Source organism: Amblyomma americanum, chromosome 5 (genome assembly GCF_052857255.1).
Source record: "Amblyomma americanum isolate KBUSLIRL-KWMA chromosome 5, ASM5285725v1, whole genome shotgun sequence".
In the NCBI taxonomy this organism is placed as follows: domain Eukaryota; kingdom Metazoa; phylum Arthropoda; class Arachnida; order Ixodida; family Ixodidae; genus Amblyomma; species Amblyomma americanum.
Genome location: NC_135501.1, coordinates 34450989 through 34470343, shown reverse-complemented (window position 1 = coordinate 34470343; position 19355 = coordinate 34450989). Strand labels below are relative to the sequence as shown.

At 46.8% G+C, this 19355-nt stretch overlaps 1 protein-coding gene across 1 annotated transcript in view; it reads left to right on the top strand.

The window, feature by feature from the left end:
- Positions 1–13079, top strand: part of LOC144132373 (BTB/POZ domain-containing protein KCTD9-like) — an 82806-nt gene extending 69727 nt beyond the window's left edge. The window contains exons 9-12 of the mRNA XM_077664728.1: positions 5665–5814; positions 7220–7334; positions 7749–7882; positions 9649–13079. Of these exons, the coding sequence (XP_077520854.1) occupies positions 5665–5814; positions 7220–7334; positions 7749–7882; positions 9649–9699 (450 nt within the window). The 3' untranslated portion in view covers positions 9700–13079. The remainder of the gene's footprint in view (positions 1–5664; positions 5815–7219; positions 7335–7748; positions 7883–9648) is intronic.
- Positions 13080–19355: the final 6276 nt, after the last annotated feature.

Genomic DNA, 19355 nt, shown 5'->3' with positions numbered 1-19355 from the left:
CGGAATAGGATACCAGGGAGAGGGGCCATTATCAATCTCTTTACAGCAGCCTCTTGAGCTTACTTTAGGGCGTGATTGAGAGCTGGGCTGTCTTCATCTAACCAGAGCAGGCATGCTGATTTGTGGACACGCCTCAAGTGTACGTTGTCTGCGCTGCACATAATCCTTGTATAAAGGAGGCTTGAGGAACCGGAGTGGTGTTCTCGCTTGAAGCCGGTGTGTGCGGTGACCACGTCTGCAGCTGCGTGGGCATAGACGGTGCTACCACTGCACTTGATAATTGTCCCGTAGTTCGCTGAGCCGTTGGCTGAAGAAACTTCTTTCGTGAAACAACGCATATGCAGCTAACTTATCGTTCATTTCGCAGTGCATGCCCTTGGAAACAATGGCGATGAGTCTACGTGCTTGCGCAGGACATTACTAAAGAAAGACCCATTTAGTTCTTAGAGAAAACCACAGCATCCTTTACAAAGAGTTCATTATGTCCTGATATCAGTGCAGAAAGAATTGCTCAAATTTCAACGTGCAACTAGAATTTATTGCAGTGACAATACTCATAGCACAAAGACAAGACGAAATCGCACTTAATGCGCCATTTCACCCGTGCAGTGTCGAAGGTCGGGCAAATCTAAACCGCGCTTTGCACACACGCTGCGGAAACTTGCATGCAGTTGTTGAGTTGCCAGCGTAGCCCGAAGCAGCGTGAATTGCCGGCTTTGTCGTCCGCTTACTCGTTGCAGACAGGGGAGGAAATTTGGGACCACAATAAAAGAGAGCTCCCTTCTTTCTCGTCACATTTTTGGCCATGGTGTCCGTCGAATGATTTTATCTTCGCTGTAGTCTCGGTGTCAGCAGTTTGAACATCAGCGGTCGCTTTCACGAAACTTTTAGGCGAAACGAAAACTTTCGTCCATAGGCTCATTCTTATTAGCTTTCATTCGCTTAGGGATTTTCTTTTGTAGTTTTTTCATACCGAAAAGCTTACAATATTCAGAGGCATTGTATATTGGATTCATTTCCCCAGTTTATAACAGAGTTCAAACTGTAGTCCCTGCCAATATAAAAGGATCGGACAATTTGGCTGCCACGTTTTTTTTATCCACGGCGCCGAATATTCCCGCTACATTTCGTCAACATCGGCACGAAACGAGCATTCCTGGAGCAGATTAAAACATTAAATTTTACCATTTTTGGCTGTCTCCTTCAGCTTGAAGACATTATGTCCCATGCTATAGGCTTACAAAAAAAAAACCTGTTTGATTTGCGTCGTAGGGCACCTTCAATTACATTATAGAAACAAGAATGTCTCGTATTACCGAATAGCGCGCTTGGTATTTGCGTAGTTTCTTGTGTTGAACCGAGCCTGTGCAGTTCGGGGTCCGGGCCAAGTTGTTCGGTTTCCTCGGTGGGACAAAGGATCGTTCAATCAAATAATTACGGCCAGTGCAGAGCTCTACTATATTCACACCCGGGCATGAAAAAACTTAAGTGCCCACTGCTGTACTCGAGATCCCACCTTACGCTAATTATTGCCGATAAGCTGACGTTTGTTTCAGCAGCAAGCATTAGAACTCTACGTATATGAGCTCGAGCTGTGTAGAAGGCGCGACAAGACACCTGTGTAGGTATACCTTTCTAGCCGTGGCAATGAGAAATGCGATCAAAGGGCCGGCCACAATAGCGCTCGTCCTGTGTTGTCTCTGCACTTGCCTGTCTTCATGCGCTATGTCTTTTTAAAAAGTGATGTATCAGCAAGCCCAAAGTTCTACCTTATTAAGAATCCCTAGCGACTCATTGTGCTCGCGAACGGCACGCTGAAGAACTAGCAAGGCGAGCAGGAAGGAAAGTGTTGCATTCCCGGGCCAGCGGAATCCTCTGCCTCGGTCGTCCAAAGACACCGACATGCTACCTCACCCTCCTGTGCCCTCGGCAGTGGATATTTTCTCCCCTCAGCAGTCAACCACATTGAAAAAGCTAAGCGGGCACCGTCATGTAGAAACAAATGGGGAAGACTTGTATGTCACGTCCACGCACCGCTCACACCACTCAGTCACATCCACTCACGACCGCTCACGTCCACCATATGACCACTCACATCCCTCCCAAACACTCATATCCACTCACGATCACTCACTTCCTTTCACATTCACGTCCACTATATGACCACTCACATCCCTCAAAACACTCATATCCACTCACGATCACTCACTTCCTTTCACATTCGCATCCACACAGGACAACTCACGTTCACTCAGCGCCGCTTTCTCATACTCATGTCCATTCGCACTCACACTCATGTCCACTCACACTAACTACTGCTCTCTCTCTCTCTCTCTCACACACACACACACACACACACACACACACACACACACACACACACACACACACACACACACACACACACACACACACACACACACACACACACACACACACACACACACACACACACACACACACACACACACACACACACACACACACACACACACACACACACACACACACACACACACACACACACACACACACACACACACACACACACACACACACACACACACACACACACACACACACACACACACACACACACACACACACACACACACACACACACACACACACACACACACACACACACACACACACACACACACACACACACACACACACACACACACACACACACACACACACACACACACACACACACACACACACACACACACACACACACACACACACACACACACACACACACACACACACACACACACACACACACACACACACACACACACACACACACACACACACACACACACACACACACACACACACACACACACACACACACACACACACACACACACACACACACACACACACACACACACACACACACACACACACACACACACACACACACACACACACACACACACACACACACACACACACACACACACACACACACACACACACACACACACACACACACACACACACACACACACACACACACACACACACACACACACACACACACACACACACACACACACACACACACACACACACACACACACACACACACACACACACACACACACACACACACACACACACACACACACACACACACACACACACACACACACACACACACACACACACACACACACACACACACACACACACACACACACACACACACACACACACACACACACACACACACACACACACACACACACACACACACACACACACACACACACACACACACACACACACACACACACACACACACACACACACACACACACACACACACACACACACACACACACACACACACACACACACACACACACACACACACACACACACACACACACACACACACACACACACACACACACACACACACACACACACACACACACACACACACACACACACACACACACACACACACACACACACACACACACACACACACACACACAGGCTATGAGGGACGCCGTAGGGACGCACTGACATCGCACACTACACGGGCCTCTAGAATTTCGCCTCTATCGAAATTCGACCGCCGCGGCCGGGATCGAACCAGAGTCTTTCGGGCCAGCAGCCGAGGGCCATAACTACTCAGCCACCGCGGCGGCCCGCCTTTAAATAAGTTATCCTTAAAGAAATTCACCATAGCTTCCACTTTATAGTGGTCGTTTACCCAGGGAATGCAAGATCGACCAAACCCATTACCGGGCATGCTACTTGGTTGGGCTCTTTTTCGCTGCGGAGGACACTGATTTTTAATTCTGCCTGAATGAAGCAAGTACTTCAGTCTAACATGTTAATAAAGAAAAGGGACGATTTACTGCCACGTCATGCGTTGAATGTCTGCACAAACAAGCAAGCTGCTTAGACGAGTGAAGCATTTTACACGTTGCATTAGCCATGCAACACGTGTCGATATTAAAAATTGGGAGGGTGTGCTTATTTTCCTTCTTCAAACGGGGGGCACCGCGAATCTTTATATGGCGACTCATAAAAAGAGAAATCTTGTCGCGCCTAGAAACACAAATACGGCAAGGGATGATGCAATCTGATTCTGTGCTGGAGCGCGTTCGTGAGTTGGGTCAGTTGTCGCATGCGCTGCATGCGATTATCACCGATTCCTATGCAAGCCAGACAAAACATCACAAGCTGAAAAAGATGGAGCGCCTACTTCGTCAAATCTCGTGCTTGCATACCTTTGGCCTAGGGCAGATAAGCGGTTGTGCTTGGCGGACATCGGAAATGAATGCGAGCTTCAGCAAAAGGCTCTTTTTCAAGCACTGCGTCCGTTTTAAACTCGCCAAGTGCCTCTGGGCTTTATTTGTCACAAAAATTTGCACTAGTTATTTTGAAGCTTGGTCAGTTGGAAAGTTTCTTGTACTCGAAAACTGGCCACCGCCACTGTAGCTATTTGCAGCGTCTCAGTTATCTTCAACGAAAGGCTGTCATCGATTAGCGCCCAGGAAGCGCGCCGCCCTTTAAAAAAAAACAAAAAAACTAAGCGCCGTAGATGAAGGAATGACCATATTGGCGGGTACAGATTTAGATAGCGGCTGACATATGCCCCACAAGGCGCCGCGGTGGCGGAGTGGTTACGGCGCTCGGCTGCTGGCCCAAAAGACGCGGGTTCGATCCCGGCCGCGGCGGTTGAATTACGATGGAGGCGAAATTCCAGAGGCCCGTGTACTGCGCGATATCAGTGCACGTTAAAGAACTCCAGGTGGCCGAAATTTCTGGAGCCCTTCACTACGGCGTCTCTCATAGCCTGAGTTGCTTTGGGATGTTAAACCCCCATAAACCATAAATATATGCCTGACAATAAAATGCGGCCTTTCATCGCGTGACAAGCTAGGCCCAAGAGCACGGTGGCGATCGCCCCGTTGATCGCGATGCACAAAAACGGGCCAAGCAAGGTCAGAGCATGGCCACGCTCTTGGCGACTCGCGGATTGCACGTAGACAGGGCATCATAAAAGTCCGCCTGTAAGGTACCACCTATATTATGAATAGTCCACTTTCTGCGAACATCCGTACATAACAAACAGGCAGCGCGTAACTGTCATGTTCGTTATAAGCGGGCGTGACTATTTAAAATTTCCTGAACGAAAATATACTGCTTAGTAAGCCATGTGACTATGAGCAGCCAACTCGGTTGGTTCCGATTTCCCAATGCACTATACGTCTTATTTTCAATGATTGTCCTTTGCCTGGTGCTTTTGTAAACTTCTAGGCTTTGAAACCTGTAGTCTTGTATGCAGTATTTAATCCCTTTTTTTCTGTAATCTTGTAACGGGTTATATGCAAGCTGTTACTGTTGCCTTGCTGTCAAGCTGTGTTAAAACAGCTTTTTCTCCACCCTCCCTTTTCACTTTTTGTGTGGAATAAATAAATAAATGTTCAAATGTTCAAATCACGGTTATTTTCAGCTCGGGCAGCCGATATAGAGCGTTTTTAAAAGGAGCTCGCTTATTGAAAGCCTACAATGCCGTAAATGCGGCTCTTCGAGGATTCTTGGCCCAGAAAAGTTTCTTTCTCTGTTTTCCGCCGCACACTGTCTCGATGCGTGGTCGGTTGCAGCACCTGTTTCTTCCACGCCCAGGGCACAGACCTGTCGGGCGCCGACCTTTCGCGGCTGGACCTGAACCACGTGAACTTCAAGTGGGCCACCCTGCGGCAGTGTAACCTGGCGTCGGCCATCCTAACGCACTGCTGCTTCGAGGGCGCCGATCTCAGCGAGGCAAACCTCGAGGTGCGGATGCTGCATGATCGACCAGCATTTAAAGCTGGTTGTGTACAGATGGCAGAATGATGTTTTGCTATACTCGGGTACAACTCAAGAAGGAAACGGCAAATGCCGCTCAAAGAATGTCCTCCAGCCAATAGCTTTGACCAATTTTTATGCCGTCACGGTTAATTCATGCTTCAGCCCTTGTCAGGCTACAGGGCGACATGAGATTACCTGTGCGTGACTGGAGCTTAACCACGAGTTAACCACTACGTCATGTGAATCGGTCGACGCTGTTGGCTGGAGGGTCTCCTCTGAGGGGCGTTTGCCGCTTTGTCCTTGAGTTGTATCCGAGTGTAAGCAAGTGCAACTCCCTTGACCTCCCCTAAGCCGAACAACACCGATGCCGACGTACGCGGACAAGGAGCTGCCTAAAAAGGACAGTGAGGACAATTTCATCAACATTTTATTCGGGGGAAAAACCGATTCTTGGCTCTTTCTATCTACAGTGTTGCTTGAAGGACAGCAAGAACGCAATATTTGGCTGTCGAGATATCATCATCGTCCTGACTAAGCCCACTGCAGGGCAAATGCCTCTCATGTCTCTCCAATTAATCCTGTCCTTTGCCAGCTCCGATCAGCGAATCCCCGCAAACAGAATTTGTTTTACCGTCAGCCGCTCAAACTTATTACGTCACAACCGAAATGACACTGTGATGACGTACACGAAGTGGAAGGCCATGTAGTCTAACCTCGGTGGTTCCGCGAATGAAAACTGCCTTGCCACCGCAATCTGGTTTTTGAAAGCTGCCGATGGTGGCGGCACCTGTATTGAATTTTTGTAGCCTTTTCTAGCTTATAAATGCTCTGTATTCGATTAGTGTAGTCTGATGCTGGAGTGCAGTATTCCATAATACAGGCTGTCTTCATCGCATCCTCAGTGTCCTTTTAGACGTAGCCTGTGGCCCTCTTTATTCGCTAACTGAAATCTACTACACATTCAGGGTTCCCTTAAAAACATCGGACTAACACCATTCCCACTTCGAGCTGTTTGTCAACTCACTCTCGCTTGCCATCCGGTAGTCGTCCTGGTTAGTTTAGTTGGTAGAGCGAGTGCTCCGGACTGACGGTTGTCCCGGGTTCGATCCTCGGACAAGGAAGAATTTTGCTCAACCGGGAAGCTTCCAAGAAAGCTGCTTAGCCTTCCTTTGTAGCCGTATGGCTGCTCTCAGGTGGATGCTAATGGGTAGTTATACCCTAATATAAGCTAATTTCTTGCAGAATTGACAGCCTGTACGGCTGCCAATTCTGCCAGTATATATATATATAAAAAAACAGAAGGGATGGTGCAGCCTGCTTTCGCATCCACGAGTGCGTTGCCAGGAAACGTAAGCGAGCCTATATTCTCATCTGTTTTTCGTCCTTCCAGAAGGCGCACCTGATCGCAGCCAAATTCACGCGTGCCGCCCTGAAGGGCGCTACACTAAAGTCGTGCACCATGGGGGACCCCACTGGCCCCTCGGAAGACAACGCCGACTTCAAAGGTATACGCACTTCTTCCACAGTCTCGGCCTCACTGAACCTCAGCAGTAGGGCTGCCAGAATTTCAGCTTTCATCTGGAACTATGCAAACGACGCTGGAAAACGCTTATCGCGACGTTAGTTTCGAAACAAGCTTCAGGGCTATTTTACAGCTTTGACATCAAACATGACGTCAGTGCAACACGCAACGGTAAATGCTCAAGAGTGACGCCACGGGTGACATTAATTAGAACATGCGTGGTCTACTCTAAAACGAATAAGCGAGTAATATACAATAACGAGGAATAACGAATAAGCAATTACATATTGAAAGCCACAAACAGCTTTGGCTGAATCTCTTCTTGCACTTGGGAACAGTCCTATGAGTTTTTTTCCACGTGAGCCCCAACCGCCGTGTGGCGCCTCGGTATGTGCAGAGGCCAACCTGCTGGGTGCTGTGCTGGACGACAGCAAGATGTACGGCGTCAACCTGAAGGGCGCCATGCTGAAGAACGCCAGCATGCGCAATTGCGACGCGCGCAACGTCAACCTTACCGACGCCAACGTCGAGGTGAGCGCCGTATGTCGTCCACTGGAGGTCCGCCAACGTTTATGGCTTGTGTGCACGCTGTGCGAAGAGCTTTACGATGCCATGTCAGACCTCTCGGCCTATCTTGAGAGCTATGGCTTATTGGTTGGAGCTACTCACTTACCGTCACTAACACCGGATTATATTTTTTATTTTTATTTCGATATACTGTCAACCCCAACGGGGGTTTTTGCAGAGGTGGACGCACGTCAAAAAATACACAACTTCCAGATAAAGCAGTTGTACATTGAAAAGGATGGGTCTACTTAAATCAAGACAAGAACAAATAAATTTGAGGTAATAAGTTATACAGAACAAAGTATATATCATCAACATTTTAACAATATTTAGTCAGTGAATATTTAGATTAGTGACGTGACGGGCACCGGTTCTGCTGGCAACTGTGAAGACATTAATTCAACAATACCTTTGGAGGGCTCTATTCATTTGCCTGCTGAGCCGCAGGATGCGAGATTGAAGACCTGCTGAATTTTTATGGAGGCGAGATGCGCAAATGGGATGTTAGTGCATGCTGAAGCACGCCAAGTTACTGCCTAGTCCTCCACTACAGCGCCTTTTATAGTGCGTGAGCAAAGTTATATGTTAAGCCCCACATACCATGCCGTACACCATTAAAGTCGTCAGAGAGCCCACGACGAGGGCAGCGTCAAGGTTATGTTTAGAAATATGAGGCGTTGGTTTTGAGAGGTTTCTGAAACTTTTTCGTTTTTCTTCAACTGCTGGTGATGACGATTAAGCTTTGTTTTAAAATTTGTATCATAAATTAAAAAAAAAACGACTCCTGCAAGCCACAGAAACTACGGCATGTTTTTCTGGCAGCTGAACGGTGGCCGGCGAAAGTGAAAGGTTACAGAGAGAAAGGGAACAGAAGGAAAAAAGGCAAGTACCGATAGGACACACGATTACATAGCGAGTTGGAAACTGTTTTGGAAGCAACGTATGCACATCTAGGAGTAGCAAAATACACGAAAGTTAGCGCTCTATCTCAGCTTTAATGCGTTAAAGGCCCCGTTGCTCAGAAAATCCGGGTTTGGCGTTGTCGGCGTTGGGAGCGAAAAATAGGGCGGCGTAGGGTGGCCCTAGCGGCCGCTCGCCGGAGAAGCAACCCAGGTAGGCCACCAAGGTCACGTGGCCTTGTGGTGTCATCTAAACCTGCCAACAGGATTCTGAGCGAACTGGCCACCGTGGTAGATGGCTATTAATGATTGATCGTGAGAGGTTGCCCGAGAAAAGCAACCTGGGTCCCACAAGCCCCACTGGTGGCAACGCCTTCCATCGCTGGGCAGCGGCGCATTCCTTAACCGCTGCGCCTTGGCGGAAGGAGTGTTGGGAGCACTTCCGGGGACCTATGAATGGGGAAATTGAGAATGACAAATTCTGCATGTAAGGGAATCGACTCATGCTTAAGTGCCCCTCCAATTTTCTATCGGTGGCCACAAAAGGCTTCGGCTTGTAACGGAACTGTAGTTGTGTTCCTTCCTTTACAGTCTCTGTGCGTGTACGCGCTTCAGCAAGAGCGCGTTTTAAGCCGTCCAGCATAGCATGATTTCGTCCTGATTTCTCCACATACTTCCTGCATTCAGACGTTTTATGAGACTCGCTGTTTACTGATTACGCACGTCGGAATTGCCAAGATAGCACTGGTTCCGAGATTGTGTATATTTGCTGTATATTCAAAGCAAGCAGGCGACCAAGCAAGTCTAAACCAAGCATTCTTGAACTTACAGGACTGCGACTTTGGAGGGAGCGACTTGAAGGATGTGGTCCTCGGAGACTGATCTGTGCAGCTGGATCCTCACAAGCATCTTTGGACAGAAGTCCTTTGCATGCGTGAAATAACTGCGCAGCGCAGACTGCAATTTTTGGCGTCAGTTTTTTTTTCTTTCCGGATAATGATCTAAAACGTCATATCACTTCGAATTTTGATGTCTGCTGACGGAAGTGGATCTTCGAAACAGAACGAAAGCAATAAGGGCCCACAAGCCGTGCCAAGGAGACAAAGCAAATAATGAGTGGTGAAAAGGTTACAAGTTCAAACAAAAGATTGAACCCTGTTTTGAGGTTAAGCGGGAAGGGGAAGCATATCGTGCTAAATTAATCAAATGAGTAACGGCATCACCACGAACGAGGAATGGTAATTTAATTCGGCGTACAAAGTTACCTACGGCTAGAAGTTTAACGGTGAATACTGTCACGTGGTGGTGAAAATGCTTTGGGCAAAGGACGAGCAGAGTGGCGAATTCAAACTCGACCTGCGCCCACAAAGAACGGAACAGCTCTTCTGTGGCGGCAGCATCAAGCGTGCTCGGGGGCCTTGAAGAGAATCCCCGCTGCTCTCGGCTGCGCTCAATGTAAAGCTGTCAAAGAACCTTCGAGATAAGGCGCCAACAGTAACTACATGAATCCCGAACCATGTAGGAGCTGTTATATTTATTAATAATTAACTTAATTATTGCAAGTCGCTCCAAGGTATATTGTTGTAGGGCGAATGTTATACGGGGAAAAATGCGAACAGTGCTTAAGGGAGCAATGTATCGTAGAAACAAAAGCAGATAAACACGCCATAACCGAAATTTCTTCAAGAAGCAGTGCAGAATGAAGCGTCTAGATGCGACAGTAAGTTGTTGCAGACGTGAAAACTACCAAGAATGTTTACTACATTCGAATCAGTGCGAAAGCACGCATTTTTTCCACGTAGAAGATGACGATGAGCAGGCAGATTTTGTCATCTTCTATGGAAACCTCTTTGTTTATTCAACTACACCTTGGCCAATCCCCCCGTGTGGGTATGTGCCATATACCTGGGGTGAAGAAGAAGACACAGCGCTCTCGCAAGGTGAACAGACAGCGGAATATTTCTCAGGGTTGGTACTCAATGAATTGTTTTCTACGCACTAAAAAGCAATACAAACAATACACTGGAGAATGCAACACATGGTCAGAGTCTTTGGCTGCACGCTATCACATTGATACCATCTAAACATACGAATTACCTGTCACTTGTCGACACTACTGCCCGAGGCAGTTTGTTCCATTCAGTAATTGTGCGGGGAAAGAAAAAACCACTAGAACACTTTTGTTCGGCAGGAAATTTGCCTATTTTTCTGCTATGGTCACGTCTTTGTGACGCGAGGGCAGATGGCTTTAGGAAACCCTAGCGGTTATATGGTTGCGATCAATTTTATATATCAGTGAACGCCCAGCTACGGTACGGCGGATATCAAGCATGTGGCAGATGAGCATTTCCTTCAGGGTGGTGACGCTAGTGTTAATCTGATACTAGTTTGTTACAAATATTGCTGCATTACTTTGGACGGCTTATAACTTATTAGCTAGGTTTACAGACTCGGAGTCCCAGACCGCAGCTTTATATTCTAAGATAGGGCGCACATTAGAAAAGTGTGAAACCTCTGACTTCATGATATGATTTCCTGAAGTTTTTTTCAGAAAAATAAGTTCGCGGCCAGCTCTTACTGTCACGTAGTTAACTTAGTTCCAGGATCGGATAATTCCCAGGTATTTTGATTCCTCAGTTATTGCTATTTGCTGACCAGTTTAAATAGTCGTTTCTTATGGTCTCGAATTTCTATAGAACCATACGTGGTAAAAATTTAAGAAGTAATGGGGTCGACATCTAATATAAGGCTTGGTGTCTACGTGATTGTTAATGTACATATAAATTGCACAGTATCTATAAATCTATAAATGGCATATATCATGTATGCAGTTATGTAGTTATCTCTTGGATTCTTGAATTTAGAAGGAGAAGACAAAGACGAGGGATTGGCTAAGTATTGGGCGGCTGGTCCTGTTTTCCTTTTTCTCCTGTGCCTTTGCACCTTTTTGCTTGTGTGGATAACGCACGCATTGAGTTTGTAAATCTGAGGTAATGTCTACGCAGTCTCCCTGCCAGGGGAGCTCCCCCTGGTCGGCTTCCCTACCGCCTCATGAGATGTCTCTGGAAGCTTTTCAACGCTCTGACGTCCGCAGCATTCCTGTGGCGCTGTTGCCAAAGTATGGTGGCGCTATCAAAATTAACAATCGAGGGCCTGTTCGAGCTGCTCTCGAGGCGGCCACTTCCCTTTATGAGGCAATCACTGAGGTAAGGCAGTTTGGACGTGGCGGGATTCTGTGCCGTTCACCGGACCCACAGACTGCGGCATATTACTAGCGTTAACATACAAAGGACAAAGAGCAGAAACACATAGGACAGACGCTAGACTTCAACTGCCGTTTATTGCACACGTAGGAGAAGAAATCACTATGCGCATCTGCGCATGCTCGATATACAAGACAAATTTGATTAACACGATCGCTGGTTATCGCCGACATATGGAGTACAAAAGAAAAAAGAAAAGTAAATTCACAATAGATTGAAGCGCGTGCTTTTTGCCACGCAATTTCTTTGCTCGTGAGGGCTATTGAAGCGGAGCTCACGCATTTCTCTCCTGCTTTATCGATACAGGAAGCCTCAAATATTTCCCTATCAATCTGCTTGTCGAACCGCCTCAGCACGCGAGTGCTACGAAAAAGAGGGGCGCACTCTTTCTCCTCTGTTTCGCCATCTTTCGTCGTTTTGCACTTGCGGCAATGGGGTGCCAAATGGCCATCTCTCATCAACGCTGCGATTGTTCTATGCTTCCGCAATCTTTCATTCAGGCACTGGCCCGTCTGGCCTATGTAGCACTTGCCACAAGACAGTGGTATCAGGTATACCCCTCCGATGATACAGTTAACAAACCGCGTGCGAACGCTTGGTTCCACAGGTTCTGGCTTCCTTGGCTTTGTTCACAATGCGAAACATCCTGGACATTTTGAACGGCGCCGAGAAAACGCGTACGCCGCACTTTCCTGCCACCTTTTTGAGGCGATGGGACAGGCCATGCATGTATGACACACACACACACACACACACACACACACACACACACACACACACACACACACACACACACACACACACACACACACACACACACACACACACACACACACACACACACACACACACACACACACACACACACACACACACACACACACACACACACACACACACACACACACACACACACACACACACACACACACACACACACACACACACACACACACACACACACACACACACACACACACACACACACACACACACACACACACACACACACACACACACACACACACACACACACACACACACACACACACACACACACACACACACACACACACACACACACACACACACACACACACACACACACACACACACACACACACACACACACACACACACACACACACACACACACACACACACACACACACACACACACACACACACACACACACACACACACACACACACACACACACACACACACACACACACACACACACACACACACACACACACACACACACACACACACACACACACACACACACACACACACACACACACACACACACACACACACACACACACACACACACACACACACACACACACACACACACACACACACACACACACACACACACACACACACGCGCGCGCGCGCACAGGATGTCCCTGGTGGGAACCATCACTGCTGATGTGTGCTGACTTACGTCCATGCCTTACCTCTTTGACAAGGCTATCGGCGACGAACGTGAGTGCTGTCTGGGAAGCCAGCACTGCTAAGACGGAGAGCCTGTTGTTTTACACTGAAGTTCACATTGTGTTCACATGATTTCTGAAGGGCGGCTCTCGAGCAGTTCAAAGCTATTCATCTCTTAACAATTTTTGGATGGGCTGAATTATAGCTTACGATTGGCTTTTTTGACCGAGGACAATATGTCCAACAGACCGAATGATCATTAAAGCTAATGTTTAAATCAAGGTACTGGAAGCATCCCTCAATCGGAACCTCACGAGTTAATCTCAGTCCCTTCGCACAATCTTTAAAAACGTTAAAAACGCCCTCCACAATGCAATCTCTTTCCTCAGGCGCCGCTATTTTACACAGAACAAGATAATCGTCGTCATATCTAAATGTTTTTGCAACAAAGGTCTTGTCAGTGCGCGAAAAGATTTCTTTGTCTATACAGGCTAAAAACGGATCGCTTAAAACTAGAGCAATGCACGACCCAATGCATATGCCTTGCTTCTGTACGTAGGAGTCAACGTTAAAACCAACAAGAGTAGATGAAAGATAGAAACTTAGCCGTTCGAAGAAGTTGTCAACTGAAAAACCAGAAGAATTCTGGAAGGTGACTGGACCATGGGACTCGATGCTCTCTAACAGCGATACAGAGCTCTGCCTGAGGTATGGAGTGGAACAGTTCCTCCACGTCAATAGAAAACCCGTAACGCATACCTGCGATGTCCTTGTATGTCGAAAGAAAATAACCTCATTCTTGTTCCTTGCAAGAAAAGGATCATTCAATTGCAGCAGGTTAAGGCTGCTTCTGCAGGAACTTCGAGAGTTCACCCTGCCAGCAGCCCTACTGAGTGACAATAGCTCTCAGAGGTGTCCCTTCCTTATGTGTCTTGGCTGAGAAAAACAAGATTAGCTTGTCCCTTTTCGTGCCCATAATACTTCTGGCGAGGCTATCAATGCTCATTTCATGGCACAGGGCCAAGGCTCTTTTCTTCGCCTTTGCCGGGACACTCTTGGAGTGCACAAGTTTTTTTTCCACAGCTCTGTATGCTTTTTCACTGAACGTTGATGTAGGCATAACAACAAATCCCCCTTCTTGATTGGAAACGATTAACTTGAGATCCTTTTCCTTTAGAAATTCTACTGTATCTTTTACCGCCAATCTTAAGACTAATTTCTGCGGTTTTGAGGGGAGGCATTCCACAGTTTCTGAGACACACCTACTCTTATCATCGCTGCTAGCGCGGCTTGCTATGTGCCTGACCATGCCTAAAAGAGAAACAGGCGATTCCTCAGGTTCAATGCTAAATTTTGGTCCGAGTTTCAGCACTTCCTCGACTTCAGCAGGTAGCGGTTCCTGTCCAATGCAAGTTATCTGCGCAGACTTAGTAGGCACTTTTCTGCTACAATTTTTCCAGGCAATAAGAGTTGGAAGGCACTGCTTCCACAGAAAATCACAAACATGTGAAGCCTCGCGAGTTCTTTTCCTAAGCACAACTTCACAGTCATGCTGAGCACTCACTTGCGACGACGAGACGACACGCAGGCAATCGTGCGAGTACCTTACTTGCCGCCACAGTTCTGACCACATAATCTTGACGATGCGTCTTGCATGTTGAACTGAAGGAGTGCAGGGGAAAACTAGGCTCGAACTTCCAACGGAACCAAGCGATTGTTCAGCGCGAAGGTGAGAATCCTGGCACGGCACGTTGTGATGGCTAGCAATTTCACATGTGTAGTTTGGAGGTCACGTAAAAGAAAGTGGGGGAGAACAGGGCCCAATGTACTAGAATGGAGCGTGATTGGCATGATTGTAATTTCATTTCGGCTACTTTTCAACGCACAATCTCGCAAGCGAAAGAAAATTATGAATCCGAGCATTTTGATTTCCTATCAAAATCAGGAAATCGTCGCGCACTTTTCGTATTCTTAAGATCGCGGAAAAAGATTCCGGTTTCAGAAAATTCACCCTCATGTGCTTTGACCCCGCAAGAAGCAATAGAAACAGCTGAGACAATTGCCAAAGGATTAGATCAGCGTTTCGCCTCTGTACTTCCTTTGCGCTCCGCGTTTATGGCGTCAGTGGACCAGCTTCAGCATGTCCCCCTGGCCCTGATAGGGTAACATAAAAAATGTTAAGGATCCTCTTTGAGAAGTCTCCTAGATCATTATTGCAACTGGTTAATTTTTAATCAAACATGCATGGGTTCCTCCTGAGTGGAAAATCGAAAAAGTGATCCCTTTAACTAAAAACAGTGGTGGTGGCTATTCCCTGGATAATATTAGGCCGATTTCATTGACATCAAACGTGGTTAAGTTAATTGAAAGGGTGATACTCTTACGTGTTTCGGAGTTTGTGGACCGCAATAATATCCTTAGTTCCTGTCAAATTGGTTTCCTTCAAAAATATTCCATATGGAATGCTGACACCATCTTGAGAGTACTATTTTTTCGCGGCACCATAAAATGCATGCTGCGTTGGTGACATTAGAATGTAGCCAAAGCTTATGACAGCGTAGAACACTACATATTATTGCAAAGATTACATACTCTGCCGTTTCCGAATTACTTACTTGCGTAGATATCTGCGTTCGTTGAAAACTGACAGTATTTCGTATACTAAATGGCGTCAATTCTGGGAGATATAAACAACCCAGAGGTGTTCCACAAGAGAGTCCTCTCGCCTGTGCTCTTTATTCTAATGAGCTCCATTCCCAGCCATCAACACATTCGCACGTGCGTCTATGCGGACGACACTGCATTTTTCACTGCTGCAGCTGACATTCAATCTCTCTATATGCGCCTGCAATCGTACCTAAATTTGCTTGAAAGTTTGTTGTGTGATTTACGTCCCACCTTAAACGTAAACAAGTGCGCTGTACTTGTTTTTCAAATGAAAGATCCTGTTCATCTGTCTCTCATTTACCAGTGACAAAATATTCTTAAAGTTAAGTCATTAAAACATATTAGTGTCATTTATGATGACAGCCTCACATGGCGCTTTCACATTGACCATGTTGCAGCGAAATGGGCTCGTGCTGTGGGCATGCTGCGTAGATAAGTAATCCCCGATCTGGAATGCGGAGAGATGCACTTTTGCTGATTTATCTTTTGTATGTCCGACCAATTTTAGAATTTGGATCTGGGCTGTTTTCTGGTACAGCTGCTTACAAAATTCGCTCGCTCGTACTTTTGGAGCGGGAAGCGCTTCGGTTGTGCCTTGGCCTTTCACCAATTTGTGGCCAATAATGTGCTTTGTATGAGGCCTGTATTCCTCCTTTATTATCTATATTTCAATTACTTACTGTCCAGACGTACCTAAGCATATATGAATAAGATTTACACTGCTCTTTGTCTGTTTTTTGTTGCCAGCCGACTTCCTTTTTTGGAGTCCACTGGCCTAGATTTCATACCCCGCAGGTAGTCGTGGTACAAAATTTGCTTGATCCTTTAAACATTCTTTTGTATAACATCCTTCAGACAAAAAACAGTGGATCCTCAGTAAAATTGTCTATGATGACATTTTCCTGCAAAGCGCTAAGCATTTTCCATCCCGCAGTTTAAATGGTTTATTAGAAGACCATTTACAAAGCATACCTATTAGCTTAACGATAGCTACTGACGCCTCACAAAGTGATGAAAAGGCAGGGGCGGGAATATATTGCCCGCTTCTAGATTGGTCTTTTTCTGTGCGGCTTCCCGCCTACACCCTAATTTTCCAAGCGAAGTTTCTGGCGGTGGTGCTTGCTCTTCGAAAAAAAAAAGAGCCAGCTTTCTCTTCAGTGGCTGTCATTACACTCACTTTCTTTGCGTTCGTCCCTTGCTTTGGCTGCGGATTCTGCAATCTTAAACACCTTACATTCATTACTCCCTCCGCATTTAAGCCTTGTTCACATGATATGGGTGCCAGGTCATAGCGGTGTGACACAATGAAGTTGCGGACTGCCTGGCAAAGGCGTCCCAGAATGGCCCCATGCTACCTATCGCACCGGCCACAGCGTACATCACAGCAGCGAGGTTTCGAAGGCAGACTTTATTAAGAATGACAACTGGATCTCTTTCAAGATCTGATGATTACCTGCACCTGAAGTATTCGTGGAGCAGGCAATCATGCCATTCATGGCAGCTTGAAGTATTTTTACCAATGCTCCGCTGCCGGATCCCGCCCTTAAATTTTTATATCCAGAAGTCTGGGTTAGCGCTTAATCCCGTCTTCGTATTCTGTGGTGAGCACGAAACGATATACCATTTTTTGTTGTTGTTTTGTCGCCGGTAGACCATGACGAGAAGACGGTTTTTAGAGAAACCACTACAACAGCTTGGCCTTAGTTTGAGCAGCCCAGTTATATTATTTGGAGCCACCATACTTCGGTACAGACACAAGTCTGTTTTTACCGCCGTCCAAAATTTTTTAATGGAATGAAATCGGCTACCTTGGATCGGAGGTCGTGGGTTCGGATCCCACCGGCGCCATGGTTGTTTTTTCTCCTCCCATATAAGTAATTTTCTTTAAGCGATAGATTAAGTAATATTATCCCAGTGATTAGGTCAACACACTAAAAAATTAAAATCATCCCCATATGCACCGTGGTTTCGGTGACTGTTGGCTCCTTTCATAAGTTTGTCAAAAAAGCCCCTCATTTCCTTTACTTTGTTAATAGCTTAACGAGGGCCTCGGTTCTGGCAGTCTTGATGCCATAGGTGGCATAAGAGGGCTCTCGGACAGTTTCCGCCCCCGCCGTTAGATGACGTTCCACGTCACACTCGCGGTATTACAGGACGTGCTATGTCCGCCGCTATGGACGAGGGGGGGGTTGGTGAACACTCTCAAGGTTCGCTTACACGCAAAGCATAAATACCCACGAAAGCAGCAGATTGGACAGCCGTCGCCGTAGCTCAGTTGGTAGAGCACCGGACGCGTTATTCGCAGGTCGTGGGTTCAGATCCCACCGGCGCCATGATTGTGTTTTCTGCTGCTTTATCAGTAATTTTTTTTAAGCGATAGATCAATAAAAGTAATATTATCCCACTGATTAGCACAACACATTAAAAAATTAAAAACATTCCCCTATACACCGTGGTTAAGGTGACTGTTGGCTCCCTTCATAAGTCTGTCAAACGAGCCCCCCATTTCCTTTACCTTGTCTGCTAATAGCTTAACGAGCGCCTCGGTTCCGGCAGTCCTGATGCCATTAGGTGGCATAAGAGGGCTCTCGCACAGTTTCCGCCCCCGCCGTTAGATGACGTTCCGCGTCACACTCGCGGTATTACAGGACGTGCTACGTCCGCCGTTATGGACGAGGGTGGCGCTGGTGAACACTCTCAAGGTTCGCTTACACAAAATAAACCTAAATACCCCCGAGAGCTGCAGATTGGACAGTCGTCGCCGTAGCTCAGTTGGTAGAGCACAGGACGCGTTATTCGGAGGTCGTGGGTTCGGATCCCACCGGTGTCGTAATTGTTTTTTCTGCTGCGTTATGAGTAATTTTCTTTAAGCGATTGATTAATATAACTATTATTATCTTACTGATTAGCACAATACATTAAAAAAAATTAAAAACATTCCCCTATGCACCATGGTTTCAGTGACTGTTGGCTCCCTTCATAAGTTTGTCAAACGAGCCCCTCATTTTCGTTTACCTTGTCTTCTAATAGCATAACGAGGGTCTCGGTTCTGGCAATCTTGATGGCATAGGGAGCATAAGAGGGCTCTCGCATAGTTTGCGCCCTCGCCATTACATGAAGTTCCACGTCACACCAGCGATAATGCAGGACGTGCTGGGTCC